This window comes from Mesoplodon mirus, assembly GCF_964341445.2.
Source record: "Mesoplodon mirus genome assembly, chromosome: 15".
NCBI classification, from domain to species: domain Eukaryota; kingdom Metazoa; phylum Chordata; class Mammalia; order Artiodactyla; family Ziphiidae; genus Mesoplodon; species Mesoplodon mirus.
The window spans coordinates 26,047,185-26,070,984 of NC_138991.1; the positions used below are offsets into that span (position 1 = coordinate 26,047,185).

The 23,800-nt window shown below is 43.6% G+C and overlaps 1 protein-coding gene across 3 annotated transcripts in view; it reads right to left on the reverse strand.

The window, feature by feature from the left end:
• MAPRE1 (microtubule associated protein RP/EB family member 1) overlaps positions 1 to 23,800 on the reverse strand; it is a 39,159-nt gene that overhangs the window by 14,486 nt on the left and 873 nt on the right. For all 3 annotated transcript variants that reach the window (XR_014296106.1, XM_082645414.1, XM_082645413.1), the window contains exons 2-6: positions 19,857 to 19,980; positions 11,364 to 11,509; positions 9,450 to 9,657; positions 5,665 to 5,786; positions 991 to 1,143 (exon numbers count right to left, since the gene is read on the reverse strand). Coding sequence is in view for 2 of the 3 variants with exons in the window: in XM_082645414.1 (XP_082501540.1) it covers positions 991 to 1,143; positions 5,665 to 5,786; positions 9,450 to 9,657; positions 11,364 to 11,509; positions 19,857 to 19,977 (750 nt within the window). In the remaining variant the exon portion in view is untranslated. The remainder of the gene's footprint in view (positions 1 to 990; positions 1,144 to 5,664; positions 5,787 to 9,449; positions 9,658 to 11,363; positions 11,510 to 19,856; positions 19,981 to 23,800) is intronic.

The following is a 23,800-nucleotide window of genomic DNA, read 5'->3' on the forward strand; positions in this document are numbered from 1 at the left end:
AGACTTCCCCTTCAACCCCCATCTTCTTTTCAGCTAAGTATCTATGGCTAAATTTACTTAAGCTATGACTCTACTAAAATAATACTCAGACTAGATCAAGGACACCTATATCTTCAACCCCTTTGTTTGTATTATCTGGCACAGAGCAAGCCCGAAATAAGCATTTATTGAACAGTTATCAACTTTTCAGTCATCTGTCTTAATCCCCCCAAATTCACTGGATATGTTTAGAGCACACTGTTAGTAACAGCATTAATGCTGCCTTATATTTGTATACTGCCACATACTACGAAACACATAGACATATACTGTAGTTTGATCCTAAAGACCTTGCTAGGCATGTGGAAGAATTATAATTGCAGCCATTAAACAGTGGACACAGCAAGATGTCAAAACCTAAATCTAGGGAAAATCAGTTTTCCTTGTTCAGCTAACACAGCATGATTAATATCAGCAGATTTGGCTGTGTAACACACATGGATCCCAAGAAACTTGACCACAAGGCACTTTGGGGAAATAGCAACCAGATACACTCCAGGTTGGGAGGAAAAAGGTACACTCTGACAGCTGTGGGCAGCAGACATCAAACAGGGGCCACGTGCCTGGTTCTCCAGGGCACGCCTAGGGCCCTATTAAAAAGAAGGCAGCACCTCAGGCTGAGGGGTCCAAGCTGAAAGGGGTGGAGTGGGGATAGCAGGGTTAAGAGCACCTTGTGGCACTCATGACCTATCAGTGGTCACAAACTACAGAAGCAGGGCAGCCAGCCACCTGAGTGTCCTATGCCTGCCTCAAAGGCTCACAGATCTCAAGGCAGAGGCTGAAGCTACGCAGAGGTGCCCTCTCTGGCTGACTTTAAGGGTCAAAGATGAAGTCTTTTGATGAAACACAGCAAGCATCAGTACTGAGTTTGCCAAAACCAACCAGGTAAAATTTTTCTATCTTCTCTTAGGTGGCAAAATGGCAAGAAAATATCCTCATGTCAACACGTACATCTGTGGCATAGAGAATGTCCACAATCCTCTGCAATACCGGGTTGTTTTCCCCCTCGTTCTCCTGGCAAATCAATTCAATGTTCCTTAGCTTCCCAAAGTAGAAGTCTCTCTCTTTCTCCAAGTCTTCGACGGTAAGTTTCAGTACGTTGACCTGCACGAACATTAGAAAGGAAGGGTTAGACACCTGGCATTCATGCACCAACGGCACATCAGATAAACGTCGAACCGAAAGGAGATGTGGGCCTTCATCAAACTCTCTGACAAGGACAAAACCCCACTTGAGGTTAATGTCAATTTTCTTCAGCCCCCGATAAATAACATGGGCTTCTTCATGGCACCCTGACTATAACAATTCCCAGGAAAGGACAGGCTATATCACGGAACATGCAGGAACTTCTCAGGGACTAAGACAAGATCAAAGAGAAAAACCCATGGGAGCCTGAGACAAATACAGAAGCAGAATCCACAACCTGGCCCAGCAGAGTGGCTGCCCATCATATACTGAGTCCTTACCAGGGCAGTTGGTCAATCAAGTTCAGGTCTTTCTGCAAGTTGAAGTCAATGGTAAGAGAGGGTCTGGTCCAAGGGAGCAGGGTAAAAATGATGAGCCAGGAGGGGAAAACTATCTAAAGATGACTAATACTAGCCAAAGACAGCTAGCACTGAGGCAGGCCTGGGCATGGAAACTCAACGGTTCTTTTTCCCCCCAATATGTTGGGGCTAGGGGGTGATCCATGACTCAAAAGAAAAGCAACCTCTGATGAGAGGATCCCTGCATCACTCTCTCTCCCAAGAGAGTTTCAAAAGGGAGAGAAGACAGCAGAGGCAGGGAGCAGACCCCACCACATTCCACCACTAGCTCCCCTGAGCATCTTGTCAGCTCACACCACTTGTACTGCAGGATCCTCCAGGAGCCCCACTGAGGGACTCTAATTTCCACAAAGGGGCAATGAACAAATAAATCTCAGTGCTTGCGCCAGGACTCTATCCAGCCACAAGTAATAGAAGTGGTAACAACTCTCACAGCCCTTTGTGTATTTTAAGCACAGTATTGTCTTCGTATACTCAGTATACTCAGATCTATGAAGTGAATTCAATTTAACTCTCACTGAATGCAAATTACATGGCATAGGATGCAGCATAAAATCCTCACAGGCCTTACAGGCTAGAGCTCCATGGAAGTAGCAGGGAATTCTGAGAGCCAGAAGCACCAGAGAAATCTAGTCTACCTTCTGAACTTCTAGCTGCAAAAACAAGCACACAGCTTATCCAGCTTCCCTGATGGAGAAGCCAGACCCAACCGAAGGGATCAAATCCTGTCCCTTTGTAACCTGCAGTTGAGAAGCATCCAGAGATGATCCAGGAGCAGGTGACTTGAACCACCAGGACCATTCTGTCAAAGACTTCATTTCAATGTTCAACATCAAAGGCCTGAAAAGACCAAACTAGAATCAAGGTTCTAGACACCCTCTCACTATTCCTTTAGCAACCACAGAAATCACTTTTAAAAATAGCTGAAAGGATTTCCCTGGCGGTCCAGTGGTTAAGACTCTGCGCTTCCAATGCAGGGGGCATGGGTTCGATCCCTGGTGGGGGAACTAAGATCCCACATTCCACACGGCCAAAAAATAATCAAAAAAAAAAAAACTTTTTAATAAGTAAAAATAAAAATAATTGAAAGTTTCAATGAAGTACTAACACCACCTAGTCACCAGCAAAATGAAATGATCCACCTGCCCCCACCCTCCCCACCCCTGCTTTAACTGCTATTTGTTGCCTTTCCTTAAACTATCAGTCACTCTCAAAGTGGAGTGAGTACAAGAAGGGGACAAAAGGGCAAGAGTAGACTATCCCCAGTAGTGGAAGCTGCCTTGGATCTTCAGCCCAAGGTCCACGAGCCAGGGAAGAGGCCTTCTAGTCACATGAGAAGTCAAAACAGCTTCACGAGGCACGGTGGCTTGGAGTCCATCTGTACACACACGTCACACTAGTGCCTCCCTCACAAACCCACTGAACCCTTCTCTGGCCTACAAATCAACAAGGGCACCAGAACCCAGCCGGATAGGTCCCACCCACAAGGCCAAAGCAGCAGCCCTCCTTGACATCACTCGATAACTATGAATCCACAAGAAACAACACGCATACACTAAGTCATCAGCTTTCATTTAGCACTCCTCTAACTGCTTATTTATAAGGTTATTAAAAATCTGTGGCTAGTAATCAGCATCACTCTTAGAACACTCTCTTATAGTTAAGTAATAGCTGTAACCTAAGAAGCCCAAGGAGAACGCTTTGGGCCTGCACTGGCCAATACGGTAGCTATAAGCCACATGTGGTGTTTTGAGCCCTTGAAATGTGGCCAGTGCAATTGAGACAGGCTGTAAAGATCAAACACACACTGGATTACAAAGACCTAGTACAATGTTCAAATGTAAAACACCTCACTGATAATTATTTGTAATGATCACATGTCAGAACGCTAATATTTTAGATATATTGGGTAATGTGTTATTTGAATTAATCTAACCTGTTTCTTGTTACTCTTTTCAATGTGGCTACCAGAAAACTTTAAGTTCTATATGTGCCTCACATTTCTGGTTTACATTCTATTTCTATTGAACAGCGCTGCTTTGGACTAAAATCAACTAAAAGAACATTTCTCCAGGATGACTTAATAGTGTGGAATCATTGCAGATCTCTCAAAGTCTATGAACACCACAAGGTAATTTATGTAGAATACACTGTTCTCCTCTTAGTCCACCAAGCCCATGTGGCTCTACTTTCCCCACATCAGTCGTGTCCCCCAGACCTCCACACCTTTATCAAGGGTCACCACTTCAAATACTTTCAGGGTTAGAGACATCATGTAAATGAGCCATGGGAGTCAGTAACAGGGTGTGCTCAGGACTTTGGCAACCTGGAAAGAATCTAAAATCCTTCATATTAAAAAAAATAATAATAAAAATCAAAACCCTGTTCAGGCCAAACAAATCAGTTCTGAGGCAGGGCTGGACCAGCTGGCTGTGAGCTAGGTCCATCCAAACCCCAACTCAGGCTATTTAACCTCTCCAAGCCGCACTGTCCTCTGTAACACTTCACACGGCTGCTGCAAAAATGAAAGAAAATGCTTAGTAGAGCACTGGCGCTCACACTCTAAAAATGGTAGTTTTGTTTTTGCTATTAACAGTTGCGTATTTCACCAAAAAAAATCTAACTCCTATGAACTTTTCAAACATACTTCAGAACCTATTTCACTCTATCAAGCCCACAGACAAGAACCATAACAATCACAACTGTCTTTCATCCACTGCCATTTACCCCATTTATCCCAAACACCCTTCCAGGTACTTGGCAAAACATCAGCTCATGAAATCCGCTCAACTACCGTGACCAAAGTATTAGCCCCACTGCATACGAGGCAGTGAATTCGGAGAGGTTAATTGACTTGCCCCAAGTAGAAGTTAAGTGGCAGAGCCAGGATGCACCCCAAATCTACGCAACCCAAAGCCAGTGCTCCCTCACACCGGACACCAGCTGAACAGCAGTCCCATGGAACCCACCGCATCTTCTCCTGGAGAGCACAAGGCCAACCCAGTGCTGGCTGCCAGGCCTCGGCAATAACACCTCTTTACCCTGTTTCTCACTGAGACTGCTCCCTGTGTACACCTGTGCCTGGACACGAACAGTTACAGGGAAGGCTCCTTATTCTCCAGGACTTATGCACTCACAGTGACAGTGCCCACAGGGTGCTTGAGGCTGCCACAACAATGGGGGTGGTGACCCAGTCACTTCCACGCTCCCAAGGCACCTATGACCATGGGGCACACACAAATCAAAGAATGAAAAAACCAAAAGTGATCTTTGAGCAGGCTTTTGTGTCCTGATTTCCTAGAAGTATGATCTGGGTCACAAGAAGTTCTGGATTAAAGTGAGGCCATGTCTTCCAGGCTTTAGGACTTGGCTTTTAAAAGGAAAGTAAAAGGGTTCAATCCCGAAGTCACAGGGATCACAGAGCATCCTTAATTTTAAATCTGGAATTAATCAAGAGAATCATCCAAAAGCAAACAAGTAAAACAACTATAAGAATTAGTGAGAAAATGTCTAAAAGTCTAAAATTTGTTCTGATCTAGAGACCTCTCCCAAGTACCTTCAGGATATTTAATCCTGAAGATGTTTCAAATCATCGACCTATTAAGGACAGAAAAGCAATAGGCTTTGCATACCAGTTTCACTCTCAACTTGATACTCTAGTGGCCCAGGATTTCAGCAGAGAGACTGCGGAATCTTTTTTTAAATTATCATTTAGAAGGGAAATCTATCTTTTGTCAAAGCCAAAATTCAGGAGACATTCTCCAAATCCCACAGAACCCTGACAGCGTTCCAAAGACTTTCAACAGGGTTCCATCGTACGGGCAGGTTTCCAAACAGACATGGGTTTCTAATAGAAACAGATCTAACAGCGCTCAGAAATGCCTGGCCCCTCTCTCTTCCATCGTCACCTCCAGGCTCGCAGTGCCCACCAGCTCCAAAGCACTCACATGTGTCACAAGGACTGCTTTGGTATGCAGACAAGGCAGGTCTTCCCACAAGAACACGGACAAGCCTCCCTGGTCAGGGCAGCAAGCACCTTTCCCCCAAGGCGGCTCCTGTCTTGGACACACGAGGTGCCTACCTGCTGCATCAATTCGGCTGCTTCGTCATCCCCGTTCCCCACACCAGGATTCTTCCGCACCACGCCCGGGCCAGCCTTAGGGGTTGCAGTAGTTCTGTGTGTTGCAATGGGCCTCTGTGGAGCTGAGAGGAGCAGAGTTGTTGGTTTTTTTTTTTTAATTGGAGAAATTTCAAGACAAAAAAGAACCCACCAGACAACAAAAGGAGGCTGTGACCAACTGCCCTTCACAGCTATGCAGTGAGGAGACCCAAGAGACAGAGCCCAGCATGCAAGACTGCACCCCATGTTTGCCCAAAGTGGTTTTTCATCCTGGCAGCACATTTAAGTACCAATTTTAGCCACGATCTTTCGTGCTGGCAATAAGTCCTTTGGCGTGGCCTTTTTTCCGCTGGGGTGGACAGGACTATCATCTGAAAGAGGCAAAGTCATCCTGGTACATACAGATGATATACCTTAACCCAGCTCCAACCACATCCACAGACAGGGCAGCTTTATGGAGCAAAGGAAAACTTCAGGCCAGGAACTCACAGTCCCAGCTGTTGTGGGGTGCCCACAATTCCCCATCTGGAAAGTAAGGTGCCTCCTAACTCAGAACCTCAGGCTCCTTGGACTGGGAAGATGAGGGGGTAGAGCCTGCTTTCACCACTAATGACTTCAAAACCCCATCCCGCTTCCCTTTTAAAAGGTGTTTAGAAGGGTTAGGAGAAAAAAGCAGCACACTGACCAGTACTTAAAGATTTCTCTCAGTATGAATGGCCAAAGCAGACAAAGATGAGGAAAAAGCTACAAGGGGCCAATCTATCTACAAGTTAAAATAATTAAGAATAATCAAGAATGGGCTACCTCAAGGTAAATTTATCATTCATGATTTTATTCATTCAGCAAGTATTTTGTAAAGCTTGTACATTATGCCAGGCTTAGAAATATCTCATTCTCCTGACATCCCAAACTGTTCAATAACCATCAGGCCGTTCACCCACAGTAACAGGCATTTCTGCTGGAGGATCTCTAGCATATGTTTAACCTAAAGATTAAATACTTAATGCAAGTCTCCACATGCCTGTTAGCAGCATCTGAAACATGAAATGCACAGGGTTATCTATGCAGTTCCCCATTCTAAGAAGCTAAAGAATAAAAGTACTCAATATTTGGAGAAATCTGAACCCTCATACACTCTGCTGATGGGAAAATAGAATGATTCAGTCACTCTGGAAAACCATCAGGTAGTTCTGTCAAAGGTTAAACACAGAGTTACCATATGACCCAAGAATTCTGCTCCAAGAGTATATACTCTTGGAGACAACCCTCAGAATGGGAGAAAATATTTGTAAATGAAGCAACTGACAAAGGATTAATCTCCAAAATTTACAAGCAGCTCATGCAGCTCAGTATCAAAAAAACAACCCAATCCAAAAATGGGCAGAAGACCTAAATAGACATTTCTCCAAAGAAGATATACAGATTGACAACAAACACATGAAAGAATGCTCAACATCATTAATCATTAGAGAAATGCAGATCAAAACTACAATGAGGCATCACCTCACACCAGTCAGAAAGGCCATCATCAGAATATCTACAAACAACAAATGCTGGAGAGGGTGTGGAGAAAAGGGAATCTTGCACAGTTGCTGGGAGTGTAAACTGATACAGCCACTATGGAGAACAGTATGGAGGTTCCTTAAAAAACTAAAAACAGAACTACCATACGACCCAGCAATCCCACTACTGGGCATATACACTGAGAAAACCATAATTTAAAAAGAGTCATGTACCACAATGTTCACTGCAGCTCTATTTACAATAGCCAGGACATGGAAGCAACCTAAGTGTCCACTGACAGATGAATGGATAAAGAAGATGTGGCACATATATACAATGGAATCTTACTCAGCCATAAGAAGAAACGATATTGAGTTATTTGTAGTGAGGTGGATGGACCTAGAGTCTGTCCTACAGAGTGAAGTCAGTCAGAAAGAGAAAAACAAATACTGTATGCTAACACATATATATGGAATCTAAAGAAAAAAAAAATGGTTCTGAAGAACCTAGGGGCAGGACAGGAAAAAACACAAAGACGTAGAGAATGGACTTGAGGACACAGGGAGGGGGAAGGATAAGCTGGGACGAAGTGGGAGAGTGGCATGGACTTATATACACTACCAAATGTAAAATAGCTAGTGGGATGCAACTGCATAGCACAGGGAGGTCAGCTCGGTGCTCTGTGACCACCTAGAGGGGTGGGATAGGAAGGGTGGGAGGGAGACGCAAGAGGGAGGAGATATGGGGATATATCTATATTTATAGCTGATTCACTTTGTTATAAAGCAGAAACACACCACTGTAAAGCAATTATACTCCAATAAAGATGTTAAAAAAAATTTTTTTAAGAAAAAAGAGTATATACTCTTGGATATATACCCCAAGAGAAAACATATGCCCACACAGAAACTTGTATATGAATGGTCATAGCAGCATTGTTCGTAAAAGCTAAAAAATGAAAAGAACTCAAATCACCATCAACTGATGAATAAATAAAATGTGCTACAACCATACAATAGAATGTTATTTGGCTATAAAAAGGAATGGAGTACTGATATATGATATAATATGGATGAACCTTGAAAACATTATGCTAAATGAAAGAAGCCAGACACAAAAGACTATGTATTCTATAATCCCATTCAGAAATGTTCAGAATAAGTAAATCCACAGACAGAGAGTGGATTAGTAGTTGCCTAGGATTGGCAGGGAGGGAGGAGGGTTGGGGGAAAATGGGAAGTGACTGCTATTAAGCACACATGAGGTTTCTTCTGGGGGGTAATGAAAATGTTCTAAAACTGATTATGGCAATAGTAGAACACACCTATGAATGTACTAAAAACCATTCAATTGTATACTTTAAGTGGGTGAATTGTATGGTAAGTGAATCAGAGCTCAATAAAGCTATCAAAATTACAAAGTACTCAATGTCCCTTGCTACCTACCAGATGGATCAGCCTCTCCCTCAAGGTACTACGCGACCTTAACTAACGTTCTTGCCACCTTCTGAGGAGGAGTTAGCACCTGCAGAACATCCACCCTGCCCCAAAGTATATGTTCTGTGAGTGTACTGCTGCAAACAATTTGGGGAAACCTACCAGGACAAGACTTTTAAAGAAAGTGTCTAAAAACAGCCTCCCCCGGACTCCTAGATTCTGCTGGCAGCACAGAACTTAGCACTCTAGGGAGGGCAGGGAAGCCGTGAGTAAGTGCAGGAACCTGGTCTGCAGACAGAACAATGACGCAGAGCCAAGAGCAGTCCCCAAGAGACCTGGAAAGCTCCTTCAGTTCCCGGGAGTTCAGGTATGGTTGCAACTTCCCATCCGAGGGCTCTAAGATGAAATGCCCTTGTGTTCAAACTAACTCTCTTTTATGTGAGCTAACCTGAGGGACTTCTATTCCAACTAAAGTGTGTTGGCCAAATCGATACAGTAACTCATTCAGGCCTCAAGAACAGCCCTCTAGGGGCAAGTACTGAAATTTCCCTTTTACAGAGGAGGAAACAGCAGGGTAGAGGTGAAGTGATTACACAGGGCTCCAGAGATCTAAGAACACACACAGGGCCCTGATGCCACAATCCATGCCTGGGCCATGTGGCTGGGCTTATGCTCGTTAAGCTCCCTAAGCCTACAGCTACCCAATTCCTTCTGACTGAATGCTCTAAGAATGAATCTATTTGGAAATGGTATTTTTTGTGTGTGGGTTTTGGGGGGTTTTTTGGTTTGTTTGTTCGTTTGTTTTACCTGTACTGCTAGAGCTGAGAGGTTTCTTCGGTTTGTTCAGAGCTGGAGCAACAAGGGAGGGGGCCACCGCAGTTTCTTGACCTTGTCTGGCAGCTACAGGGTCATAGTCTTTCCCATCATAGTTTGCATCAAAAAACTTCTTGAACCACTGAACGAATTCAAAATTGTCCTGAAACTTTCCTTTTACTAATTTGTCCACAGGAATTATCTGCAGAGAAACACAAGACTATTTAGCCCAAAGCAAGAAGAAGCTTCTGGCAAGCATCAAACACGTCCATCAAATCAGTATAAAGCTCTGCCAAAGGAGAAAAAAATAATTTAGAGGCAAGAACTAAGTGCTAAGTAAGCCCCTGGAAGTTTGTAGAGCAAGTTTCATTCAATTTGCCTTCCACAGAGAACTTAACAACAGCCAGTCCCTCCAAGTCCATCAAAAGAAATCAGAAATGCAAAAGAAACAAGTATCATAAATAAGTCACATATACACATCCAAACACATCCTAAGATATGTCATTCCACTGTAAAGAGTAAAGCTCCCATGGAACTTGCACAGCCACGGTGCCTGTCACAAGGTATGAAATCCAGAGCACAAACTAACCACAGGCATCCATGATGAACTGTGATTAAAAAAAAATTCTGTCTTAAAAATAGGTCAACGTACGGAATCAGTCCTGGGATAAACTTCTACAAAATGGTATGTTTTTCAAGTAATTCCAATCCTATTAAAACATACTTTAAAGGACCTATAAGTTTTTTATTGTACAAGAATACTGTGTTATCAGGTATTACTTCCAATGGTGGGACTGCTGGCCAGAGCTTAACTATCTTTTAATTCTTCAAGGATTCCAGTTACAATCTGAACTATATCCACCCATCTGAGCAAATAATTTTTAAAAAATTTCTCTGTGTGATACTGAAACATTTACAAATAAAATGTTATGTCCGTAACTCACAATCCACGAGTACAGGGGGTGGGGTAGAGGTATACATGAAACAAAACTGGCCCTGAGTTGATAATCACTGAGGTACATGGGAAATCACTGCACTATTCTAACTTATATACTTCAAAATTTTTCCTTATTCAAAAAAATAAATTCCATAAAAAGAAAAAGAAAAATTACTGCGTATAATAAGCTACACCTAGTTTAAACTATGCCTGATAACTAAATGATATTCTTCCAACACAAATGTATATTTTATATATTGTACAGAGACAAAACTAAAATAAAAATAAGACAGATTTCAAAGTAAATAAAAACCAGATACAGCAGCAAAATAATCAGGGGACGATCACAAGCTTTACTAAAAAAAAATGCCCCACTCCAAAATGGCTTAAAGGATAAGCCCTTCTAATGGGGGGGGAAACTACTTAATTTTGCAATAATCTGTTATCTACTAAAACAAAGCTATTTACCCTAATGAAGCTTGGTGGTCTGTGTTTCTAGTAGCTTCAAATAACCTTGGGGGCAAAAGGGAACATTCCAGCACCTGCCAGACATCTTCTTTGTACTTTGCTATAAAAATCAAGTAGTTCTAGACTCTTCTCTATTAGAGCTACTTATTCTACCATATGGTATGCTTTACAGAAGTAAATTCAGAGATTAAACGAGTTAGACCTCAGACTAATAGAGATTAAACAGTAATAAAATTTAAAAAAAAATCAGGGGTACAGATTTACAGATTGATCTCTCAGACAGTTACCAACTTCATGATGAAGAAATAAGACCGTAAGGGAACCGGTGGTAGGAGAGCAGAGGGAAACTTTGCTCCCAGTAAATTCTGTTAGCTGGAGACAAGATAACCATATAAATTGGGAAAAGAAAAACAAAATGTCCAAAGTCATGGCCCACAATCTGTATCCTTAGTAATTACCACTAGTTAAGAAACACCCTAAATGAAAGAATAAAGTTTACTTACTTTGTCAACACCCATCCTCTTAAAACCTGCTTGTAGTATTTTGAAGTTCTGGATGTACTCGTGTTCTAGCTTAGCTTGGAATTTCACTTTCTTCAAGGCAATGGAGCCAGGGAACAGCATGTCCATAAACTGACAATAGGCAGCCCCTGAATGAGTAACAGAAGAAAATACACACTAGGTCATTAAATGCAGTAGCTATTAAAGCAGCAGGGTGAAAATTTACCCAAACCTGCTTAACCCACTAAATTTTAAAAGTTGTGAAGTGGATCTACAAAACCCCAAAGCTTCATTACCACTTGACTTTGAAATTGATAATAGGACTGTGGTTTTAGCTGGTAAGTTCTACAACACACTTGCAACCTGGAACCCCATGACAAAAAGAATGTTCCCATGAAATTTTGAAACTATTCTTTATAAGAAAACCAGCATGACAATAAAATGACAACTACAAAGAAAAATGAATGTCAGCGGGAGGAGGGATTTCCCCTGTATTTCAAAGATCCATCCTCTGACAAAGGTTTAAAAAAAAAGTTTTTTCTAAGATGTTTGCCTCCCTGAGCTTTTTACATCTCTAAATAAACTTACCTATCATTTTATAAACAAAGTTGAATAGAAGACATTTTTGTGTTCCTCCATTTAAATTTTTTCAATTTTAAAGGCCACTATAAGAAATTATTGCATATATTTCATCCCATTTGCTCCCCAATTTCACTCCTTCCTCCACTTGCCCATTTTTATCCATCACCACCCCCAAGAGTGTTTTCCTGGCACTTAATATTTCCAGGAATGTTACTTCTCTAATGTCTACCAAAATACACTCTCCTAATACAGGGCAGGCTTCATGTGCACTTACTGTCCTTTCAGGAAAGGAGGCAAGAAATCCAGCGACTAAGCAATAGGTGTTCTGCAGAACGAGGCCGCCTTAACACGCATATTCAACTTATTTTACATCAGGCCAAATTGGCTCCCTGCCAGATCTGGCATAAACAGCGCCATTATCATTATTTTTGGAAAGATACAAAGAAAGCAGAAGCATTTCAATGACCAGAGTGACATGCTTAGTAGAAAGGAGCACCAGAAAGTGAAAGCCTGATTCTTGAGGTGGTTATTTACTCATCTAACAGAAATATACTATGGGAATTATGTACCAGGCAATAAATTAGCAATATTTATGCTTCTTAAAATGGAAGCACTGGGCTTCCCTGGTGGCGCAGTGGCTGGGAGTCCGCCTGCCAATGCAGGGGACACGGACGGGTTCGATCCCTGGTCCGGAAAGATCCCACATGCTGCAGGAGCAACTAAGCCCATGAGCCACAACTACTGAGCCTGCGCTCTAGAGCCCACGAGCCACAATTACTGAAGCCCAGGTGCCACAACTACTGAAACCCGTGCACCTAGAGCCCGTGCTCCGCAACAAGAGAAGCCACCGCAATGAGAAGCCCGCGCACCGCAACGAAGAGTAGCCCCCGCTCGCCGCAACTAGCGAAGTCTGCTCAGAGCAACGAAGACTCTACGCAGCCAAAAATGAATAAGTAAAATAAATAAATTTATTTTAAAAAAATTAAATAAAGGAGATTTAAAAGTCACAATTTACCAATTGCAATGTACAGATCTGGTTTGGATCCTGATGCATACAAATCAACTTAAAACACACACACACAGAAGATAATCTATTAAGCATCTACACCCACAGCACTGCTTTACACATGAAAGATATTCTTTCTGAACCAGCAAAATAATGCGCGTTGACTAAATTCTCAGGCCATTCGTGGGACTTTCCGTTCAAAATAGCAGTCATCTGCTTCTCAGAAAAAAACCTGCTTGAAGAATGTTGTTTTTATTTTAGTGATAGAAGAATCCTTATAGCCATTATAAATGTAAAAACTGAGGACGAGAAACTGTGGCCGAAGACTACAGAAGCAAGAGACCAAGCTTAGAACCAGACCCCAGGTATCCTGACTCCCTGTCCATTGTTCTTTTCCATGTCATTATACACCATATTAGAACACCCTACCCTGGAATAAAGAAGCATTTCCTGAATCAGGGAAGAAAGAGGCTTACCATGCTGCTACACTCTGACTGAAACAGAGTTAACAAAGAAAAACACTGAGACCCCACTAAAAATAGACAAATCAACTGGACAATTCACACAAAAAAATGTAAACAGCTGATAAACACATGGGGAGCCAACCTAAGGAAATGATTTTTTAAAAAAATATAGCCTGGCAGTCCAGTGGTTAGGACTCTGCACTTTCACTGCCGAGGGCCTGGGTTCAATCCCTGGTCAGGGAACTAAGATCCCACAAGCCACCAGTGCAGCAAAAAAAAAAAAAAAAAAAAAAAGTGAATTTAATAAAGTAATACCAATTTAAAAAAAATACAGCAGGGCTTCCCTGGTGGCGCAGTGGTTGGGAGTCCGCCTGCCATTGCAGGGGACACGGGTTCGTGCCCCGGTCTGGGAGGATCCCACATGCCGCGGAGCGGCTGGGCCCGTGAGCCATGGCCACTGAGCCTGCGCGTCCGGAGCCTGTGCTCCGCAAGGGGAGAGGCCACAACAGTGAGAGGTCCACATACCGCAAAAAAAAAAAAAAAAAAAGTCAGCCTCGGGACATTTTAACAAGTGAAACATAATCCTATTTTAATTGTAAAAGCAAGAAACAAAACCGTACAACATTGTGTGCTTGTATTTGTTACTTACTGCAACGGTCTGTAATAGCAATAGACTGGAAACATACTAAATGTCTATTAATAGGGGACTGATCCAAGGAAATTATGGTACTACACAGCCATAAAAGAAAAGAAAGTGGCACCTGCTACATGGATATGGAACACTCTCCAGAGTGTCCAGTGCAATTAAACACTACCACTTGTGTAAAAGGGGGGAAAGAGAACACACACACAAAATACAGACAGATGGATGTTTCTGCTTGTATACACTCTCTCTGGAGGCCACCCAGCTGACAACACTGGTTACTTCTGGGTTGGGGAACTGGGTGGCTAGTAGATGGGCTTACTTTTCACAGGGAGACTTTTTGTTGTTTATCTTTTTGTTCCTTTTGAATTTTAAACCATTTGAGACTTTCAGTTATTCCAAAAGTATGTCAATTATGTTTTAAAATTATAGAAAATACTGAATGTACAGACAGCTAAAATGAGTAACCTTGGGCAAGCTGTTTAACTTCTCTGTCTCAGTTTCTCTATCTATAAAATGGTGATGACAGTCCTTACCTCCCCCCCACCCCCCCGCACCGAGGTTATATAGGTAAAGCACTTTAGAAAGTGCTTGGCCTATAGTAAGAGTTCAATAAATAAAACCGTAATTAGGGGAAAAAAATACAGCTAAACGATAACAATATCACTTGTGACAATACAGCAGATTATGGTTTTCTTCTTAATGTTTCTGTGAAGAAGATCTAATTACTTATAATCAGAAGAAAATAAGTTTCTTGTCTCTTGCTTTAATTAACACCAAGAGGTACTTGAAGAATTAGGCAAAATACTTTAAAGAGATACTTCCTTGAGCAGAGAAGTGACAATAAAAAATGATCTCTTTGAAAGGCTGCAGACTATCTGATACAATAAAAGAAGAGTGGGGGAGGGGAGCCTGCAGGGAACGTAGGGCCCTGTTAGGAGGCCACTACGGCAGCAGCCTGCAAACTGAGAAGGGGTTACAGCAAAAGACCCTGCAGAAGACACAGAGAATTTTGTGAGTTAGCCTAAAAAGATGATTCTCAGGCCTGCGACACTAGAAGAATGGTGGAATTATGGCCCAAAATGGAGTGTCTGGAAAAGGGAGCCAACTTGAGGCGAAAACAAAGTGGGTGAGGGCTGGTCAGGCTCTTGGTCTCACTCTCAGAGCAGCTCTGGGAGCAAGACTGACAAGTTATGTTATATCAACTCGAAGGCTGGCAGGGCCCCACAATGAGCTAAGAAAAAAGGAAACCTAGCTTTTTCCTGGGAGCATCCAAACACCTCTCCTACTCTGTACAGCACAGAGCTGTGAAGGAGGCCAGGATGGAGGGGAGAAGGCAAGGAAGGGGGATCCGAGAACATTCAGTGAGAGGCACCTGACATGTTCAGAGCACCATGCTGCGCCCTTGGAAAAGCGCAGAGGGGCCTGATCATGGACTGGAATCGAAGGAAGAGAGGAATGGAAAGCAAATGGCACCCCTACCCCTCCCCTTCTTTTGGGCCACACCGCCTGGCTTGCAGGATCTCAGCTCCCCAACCAGGGATTGAACCCAGGCCATGGCAGTGAAAGCCTAGAATCCTAACCACTGGGCCACCAGGGAACTCCCTTTTTTTTCAGCACCCCCCTTCTGACACAGCAATCCCATCAGAATCTTTCTCTGTGATCAGGGTTTTTTCCTTGATGACTATCTTTTCAAAATACTTGACTAACTCTCCAAAACAGAGAGACTACGGAATGTAATGAATCTTGAAACAAGCGGCCACTCTGTCACTGAAAGTCATCCTCACCTTATCTCACTACAAGAACCAAGCAATGGCTCACTTCACTGTTGGAGGCAGGGAGCCCACAATGCTGATAAAACTCAGCCATCTCACAGGCAGCCAGCACATGAATAGTGTACGACCTCAGAGCTTTGCCCTCTCAGGGAAAAACCTATTCCTACCTTTCAAAGCTTGGGCTTGGTAGAGAATTCTGATCTGCATGACCCCCTGCTCATCAGAGGTAACATCAGGAGGGACCAGGCTCCAGTGTTAAACGTCACTTGAATTCTCCTCGGGCCTCAGTAAACACGAGAATCTGAGGAGCCTCACTTTCTCTCTGACTCCAGTCCCCAGGCAGCAGACCTTTTTCAGGGACACGGTGCCTGCGGCTCATCCTGTTTGGTCTCATACTGGAAGCTGAGACCCCATTTCCTAAACGTCAGTGTGAAACACAACACAACCTTCTACATACTCTGAGAAAAGTCCCACACAGCTCTCAAGAGGTGAACTAACTGTGAACAGAAGTTTGTTTATAAATCACGTGCGTAAGTATTCTGCACTGGGACCTCCCTGGTGGTTAAGAATCCACCTGCCAATGCAGGGGACACGGGTTCGAGCCCTGGTCTGGGAAGAACCCGCATGCCACAGAGCAACTAAGCCCGTGCACCACAACTACTGAGCCTGTGCTCTAGAGCCCATGAGCCACAACTACTGAGCCCACGTGCCACAACTACTGAAGCCCGCACACCTAGAGCCCGTGCTCCACAACAAGAGAAGCCACTGCAATGAGAAGCCCACTCACCGCAATGAAGAGTAGTTCCCGCTCGCTGCAACAAGAAAGGCTGCGCGCAGCAACGAAGACCCAACGCAGCCAAAAATAAATACATAAATAAAATTTTAAAGAAAAAAAAAAAAGAAGTATTCTGCACGTTCTACTGGGGAAAAGTCCTTTATCTAGGATGAGAAAAATGGCAGGCAGCAGGCCAAGTTGAAACTCTTCACAGATTTTTAATGAGACAATATCACTATAATTGATAATATGTAATTTACATTTGTTCAACTCTCCTCCAAATGCTTCTTTTAAGAAGACAGAGCATGTATACAGCAGAAAGAGTACAGGCTGTGTGGTCAGAAAGATCCTGGGTTCAAAATCAGGCTCTATAACGTCTAAGCTGTGCCCCGTGCAGTCTCCTCCTGTGTAAAACGAGAATGTGTCCTGCCCCTTGAGAGATGTAGGTTCACCTCAAGGGTCTGGTGCAGAATCAGTATCTGAGAGCTATTTTTACAGGTGAGCCTCACAACAGCGCAAAAGGTGAACCAGATCCTACTACCCCAGTTTATAGATGAGGAACCAGAACATTATGGGACTCGGGACTTCCCTGGTGGTCCAGTGGTTAAGACTCCGTGCTTCCAGTGCAGGGGGTGTGGGTTCAATCCCTGGTTGGGGAACTAAGATCCCACATGCTGCACGGAGCAGCCAAGAAATAAAAATAAATAAATAAGAATAAAATAATTTTCTTTAAAAAGTTATGGGGCTCGTCCAAAGTCACATGGCTCAGTGCAGACTGAAGTCTCTTCATGCCCAGTCCTGACTACTCATGACAGCTCCCTGTCTGAATGAGACAAATCTGGAGCCAGATCAGCACATATACAACTTATCTACATGTGAAATGAGATCTCATTTTTGAATTAACTAAGTGAAATACATCCTGGAGTATATTTATAATAGAAAGAGGTAATTTTTAGGGAGAAACTGCTGGTGAAAAAGCTGGCTCCAATGAAAACTAAGATGACCTCATCTCCCCCATTAATCATGAGGCAAACAAGTGCTTTAAAAGCCTCCAACAAATGGGGATGTGGCAGTGAAACTGAGGAAATTAACAGAAAGTAGGGGGAAAGCAGCACGGATCTAAGACTAACAGCCAGTGGCTACGACTAACAAAGCAACAGATGTTTAATAAGCATGACTCCTGGGCAACCCTGTCTCACTGTACAACTTTACATCTAGCCTCTCTGACTATCTATAAAACTGAGATTAAATCTCACAGGGGAGGGATTTCCCTCTTGGTCCAGTGGCTAAGACTCCGTGCTCCCAATGCAGGGGGCCCAGGTTCGAGCCCTGGTCAGGGAACGAAATCCCACATGCCACAACTAAGAGTTCACATGCCACAACTAAAGATCCCTGGGCACTTCCCTGGTGGTCCAGTGGTTAAGAATCCACCTTCCAGGGACTTCTCTGGTGGCGTAGTGGTTAAGAATCCACCTGCCAATGACACAGGTTTGACCCCTGGTCCGGGAAGATCTCACATGCTGCAGAGCAACTAAGCCCGTGTGCCACAACTACTGAGACCGCATGCCACAACTACTGAAGCCTGCGCACCTAGAGCCTGTGCTCCGCAACAAGAGAAGCCACCACAATGAGAAGCCCGCGCACCGCAACGAAGAGTAGCACCAGCTCAACGCAACTAGTGAAAGCCCACGTGCAGCAATGAAGACCCAACACAGCCAAAAAAAACCAAAAAGAATCCACCTTCCAATGCAGGGGACACGGGTTCGATCCCTGGTCAAGGAACTAAGATGCCACATGCCGCAGGGCAACTAAACCCATGCGCCGCAACTACTGATTCCGCACCGCAACTAGAGAAGCCTGTGTGCCACAAAGAGCCCACGTGCTGCAACTAAGACCCGACCCAGCTAAATAAACAAATGTAAATAAATTTAAGAAAAAACCAAAACAAAAACAACAAAAAAACGAGGTATGCCTGTACACTTCTACAATCAACTGAAAGTTTACAAAACTTAATAAAAAAAAAATGCTGCGTGCCACAACTAAGACCCAACTCAGCCAAAACTGAATAAATAAATAAATAGATTTATTTTTTAAAAAAAGAAAGAAAAGTTGGAAATAACCTAAACGTCCAAAAATTGGGAAGATATTAAACAACTCCACCATATCTATAGAAAGGAATAGTATACAGCCATTAAACGTAATTATTTCCAAGACAGTGAAAGACACTAGAGAATATCCACTATTTAATGTTAAGTGAAAAAAAGCTGGAATATATACAAATATATATGTGCACAGAAAACACCCAAACAGTGGCTTTCTCAAAATGAAACGAGTGGCATTTTTTATTTTCTTCTCTCTAGTTTTCTAAAGGTTATACAATTAGTATACACAGAAACAGAACATGTTTTTGTTCTTGTTTTAAATCATTACCTCTCTGCCGGATTCTTAGTAAACAATAGGTCAATAAAGTTGTGGCTGAAACGGCAAACTTGCCTGAGTTTGGGCTTGTGCTACTTGGGAATAAGAAACGCCACTGAGGGATTCCCTGGTGGCGCAGTGGTTAAGAACCTGCCTGCCAATGCAGGGGACATGGGTTCGAGCCCTGGTCCGGGAAGATTCCACATGCGGTGGAGCAACTAAGCCCATGCATCACAAGTACTGAACCTGTGCTCTAGAGCCCGTGAGCCACAACTACTGAGCCCACGTGCCACAATTACTGAAGCCTGCACGCCTAGACCCCGTGCTCCGCACCAAGAGCAGCCACTGCAATGAGAAGCCCGCGCACCACAACGAAGAGTAGCCCCCACTCGCCACAACTAGAAAAAAGCCCACATGCAGCAACACAGACCCAATGCAACCAAAAATAAATAATAAATAAATAATTAACTAATTTTAAAAAAAAGAAACACCACTGATAAACTAATATAGAACTAGAACAATTATAATTATTGTCCTTAAATAAGTCACTTCAAAACTGGATGCACAACAGTGCAGATGGAGAAGCTGGGACTAAGCTGCAGGCCTCAGAATGGAGCCTCTACAGCGGGAGACGGGGGACACACAGGCCAGAACAGAGCACGCTCTTTTTAAGCACAGTTCCTCTCGGAAGTGGAACCAGGGCAGAGCTGAAAGAAACCGGGCAGCCCCAACACAGAACCTGAACCTGTACCTTTTGCAATCAGATACGGGCCTGTGCATCCCTGAAGGACCCGCAGACTTTCCTGGAAAAGGGGCCTACTGATTTCTCTTACCTGAGCACAACTGTTCAATCTTTGTCAGATTCAACTGCAGAGACTCATTGATCCAGGCCAGCATGTCATGTCGACTGAGGTTATCACTGGTGACCGACGTTGAGTACACATTCACTGCCATCTTCTACACATGTGAGGAAAAGAGAAGGACTCGTGTTATTGGGCAGCAAGAAGGAGCAAGCATTTCCTGGAGTCACCAGAGCAGACCTGTGGGGACACTCAATTTATAAGCCTCACCTTCTTCCCCAACAGGCCAAACCAGAGACACTAGGATTCCAGCCACGAGCCTGGATTTCCATGAATAAACATGACCTGAAATGAACTGCCCAACATCAGCCAGCCTAAAATTCAGGCCCCATTTTAATGTGATTGGTATAAAATTTTAAGCTACAAAAGACACTAAGTAAAGGAATGATTGTTTTATGACGGGAGGCCGATGCACAAGCAAAAATGTTCTCTGCTTAGAAAACGTCAATCCAAGTTTATCCACTAACATATCAATATGTTTACACCAGTTTTCTTCAGATGGTGGGCTTTTGTATTAATTTCTCTTTATAGTTTCCACTATAAAGTTTTCCAAATTTTCTTTAAAGACTATGTCCACTTTTATAATCAAAAAATAACCTTTTCAATAACCTAAGTACTACAAGGTGTTGGCAAATGACCTCACAGTGAAGAGACCTTAGTACCAATTCTCTGCTGAGCCTCCTGAAGACAGGGCATCTGAGGGCCTACTAAGCACCAGGAGCTTAGCAGACACTTGTCACTTAACCCAACAACTCACTGCAAGGCTCACTTTATTCTCCTCATTTTACAGATAAGGAAAAAGGTGCAGCACAGAAGCCCTAGGAACTGGCAGCCAAGTCTGCCCGGCCCCATCACCCACATTCTTTCCCCTCCCCTAGAAAATCTGCCCCTCACCTTTCTGCCAGGCTTTCCAATTCAAAACAACAAGCACAGAGAAACACATTAACTGAAAATGTTTACCAAGCACTGTTCTAGGGACAGGGAAAAAGATATGCAAGAAAGACAAGTTGCCTGTCCACAGGAAGCTCCCTTTCTAGTAGAAGTCTGACACTGACCACATACACAAACAAATGTCATTTCAGGCGACCATTTATGTAATGAGGGTGGAGGGGAATGTGGTCAGGGAAAGCCTCTCGGAGTTGATGTTTGAGCTTAAGAATCAGAAGGAGGCAGCCCCGCGAAGATGTGGAAGAAGGGTGCCTACAGCCCAGTGAGCAGAAGGGATAGCAGGAACAGAAGTGGGAAAAGAAGTGAAGAAGCCAGATCCTGTTAGGACTCTGCAGGCCGTGGTGAGGAGTTTAGATTTTATTCTTTAACTGTTAAGGAATCCATTGTGGGGATTTAAGTGGGGTAGAATCACACTCTCGTTTAAGTTTGAAAAAATCACCCTGGGACTTCCCTGGCAGACCAGTGGTTACGATGCCATGCTTCCACTGCCAGGGGCACGGGTTCGATCCCTGGTCGGGGAACTAAGATCCCACAAGGGAAGACTCAAGCAATATGAGATAAGGGGAGGTGTATCCAGATCTAAATGAAATCCCTGGGCAATTACCATGAGGACACATGACTATAAAATATTAAATTTCAAGATGACCTTGACACTTTTAATTTTCCTCATTTCATGTGACATCAATATGACCAACAGGAGGAAAAAAACTCAGAGCAAATTTGGAACCACCATGGGTCGCCATGCTCTCTTGTGGCACTTCATTCCTTCACCTAGCGACTAGCTAGACTTCCCACGTGTCTCCTGCACGCCTCACGAGTCACACAGCTACAGAATGTGAGAGCCGGAAGATGAAGATCTCCCATCCAATCCCCTTTTTATGAACAGAGGTGACTGCGGTCTAGAGAGGTAAATGACTTGGCAGGTCTGTGCCCTCACATCCCACATTCCCCCATCCCCTGCAGCACTCAGCACACTGACTTGCACACGACGGGCTCAGTAAATGCTACCTGTTTTCAGCCTGGCAGGAGAAAGAAAAATGTGTCTCTGTAAACTCTTTTCAGAAAGCAAACTATCAACACTATTACTTAAACTCAAATGAGAAAACCATGTTATACAAGGAGCCAATACAATTTAGTTCCTGACTCCACTGGGAAATTAATCCCACAGCACTTCATTCAAACCTCTGCAACTGTCATTACCTCTTCATTTCTGAATCATTCCCGGATGAGATCTGGACCAGTAGGCAATTTACTCCATACCAAGAGCTGAGTATTTGAAGCCTGGGTTTGAACGTGAGGCTGTCACTCATCAGTTGCATAACCTTGGGCAAGTTACTTAACTTCAATACACCTCAGTTATCTTGTGAGTTAATGCTACCAATCTGAAAAGGGTGAGGTGAGGTTTAAATTAGATAATGCACAAAAAATTATTTGGTATTAAACAAGCGCCAGGGCGGGGAGGGACCTTGTCTCACTCATCCTCCTATCTCCAGCGCCAAAAACAGTGCCTGAGACTTGCCACCACCATCTCTCATCTCCATCCACCACAACAGCCATCAAATTAGTCTCTAACTCAAACTGTTTTTACACAGCAGCCAGGGAGAATCTTCTGAATCAAAAATCAGACCAAGTGTCTCCTCTGTTTAAAATCCCCAAATGAATGAATAAATGAAATGCATACTGTGCGCAAAATGCTATTATCAGGTACCAAGGCGAGACACATCCAAACAAAAACCACCACGGTCCCAGGCTGAGCACTTGTAATCTATTTTGGCGACATTCATACATACATACATCGGGTAATGTGTGTGTCATGCTGCCATAAAGTGTAAGCAGCTGGTTAAGCCACGTGTGTCTCCTGACCACACCCCAGCTCAGAAAACATTAATGGCCTTTCATCATCATATAATTCAAAACTCTTTCATTAGCAGTACATTAATACCTAGCCCCATGTGCTGTGCAAACTCCGCAGCCACTAAATACATGGGGTTAGGCACCCTGTAGATGTGCAGTAAACATCCACTAACTCAACTACTTAATTGGCTCTTCCAGGCAGTCAAAACAGAGCCCAATTCTCAGAGCCTCAGCTACAGCTAGTGACAGCTCACTTTTCCTCTACAAGGATCCCACTGCTTGGCCTCAATGGAAGACCCCATGACCACCACGCAAACCTCACCCTCTTAAAAGGCTCCTTGATCCGGGTTTCAAGTGCCTTGAAAAAAGCTCCCCCTTGCCTCTCCAGGTATCTCTTCTTCTTCAGCAGGTCTCCTAACAGGCCCCCAAACCCACTTTGATTCACTGATGGCTGATGAGCACCTACTGCTTTCAAGGCACCATACTGAGCCCTATGGAAAGAGGGGGAGCAAGGTACCACCAGAAAAAAAGCAATGTGACCCTAAGTAAATACTTCACCTTTCCGGATCACAAAGAGCTTACCTGTAAAAGATGAACAATATCTTCACAAGGTGGTGGTGAGGATTAAATGAGAATCTGAGTGAAAGCACAGCATGTTCTAAGCTTCCCTATGTGCCAGAAACCCCTACACACTTTGACACACCACCGCAAAGGGCACACTGGATGAATCATGCCCTCTAGATCTGGTCCTCAGGGAGGCAGCATAATACAGAGGTTAAGGGCCTTGGACTTGAGTCACAGACGTGGATTCAGCCACTTGCTGGACACCATAAAGCAAATCATCTCTCAGAGCCTCAGTCCCCTAATTTGTAAACTGAAGATAATAACTCTTAGAGACAGTGTAATATTAAATGACATAATGCCACACAACACCTGGCACACAGCAAGTGCCCAATTAGCAAACAGCTATTATTACTACTCTTAGAGATACACCATTACAGAGGTGGATGGCACGCCCGGTGTACCTTCCTTCAATGGGCCTCAGGAGTCTCATTCCCAAAATGGAGGAGAGGCCAAGCTCTGCCCTGCAGCACCCCAGGTCAGCTGTGAAGCGG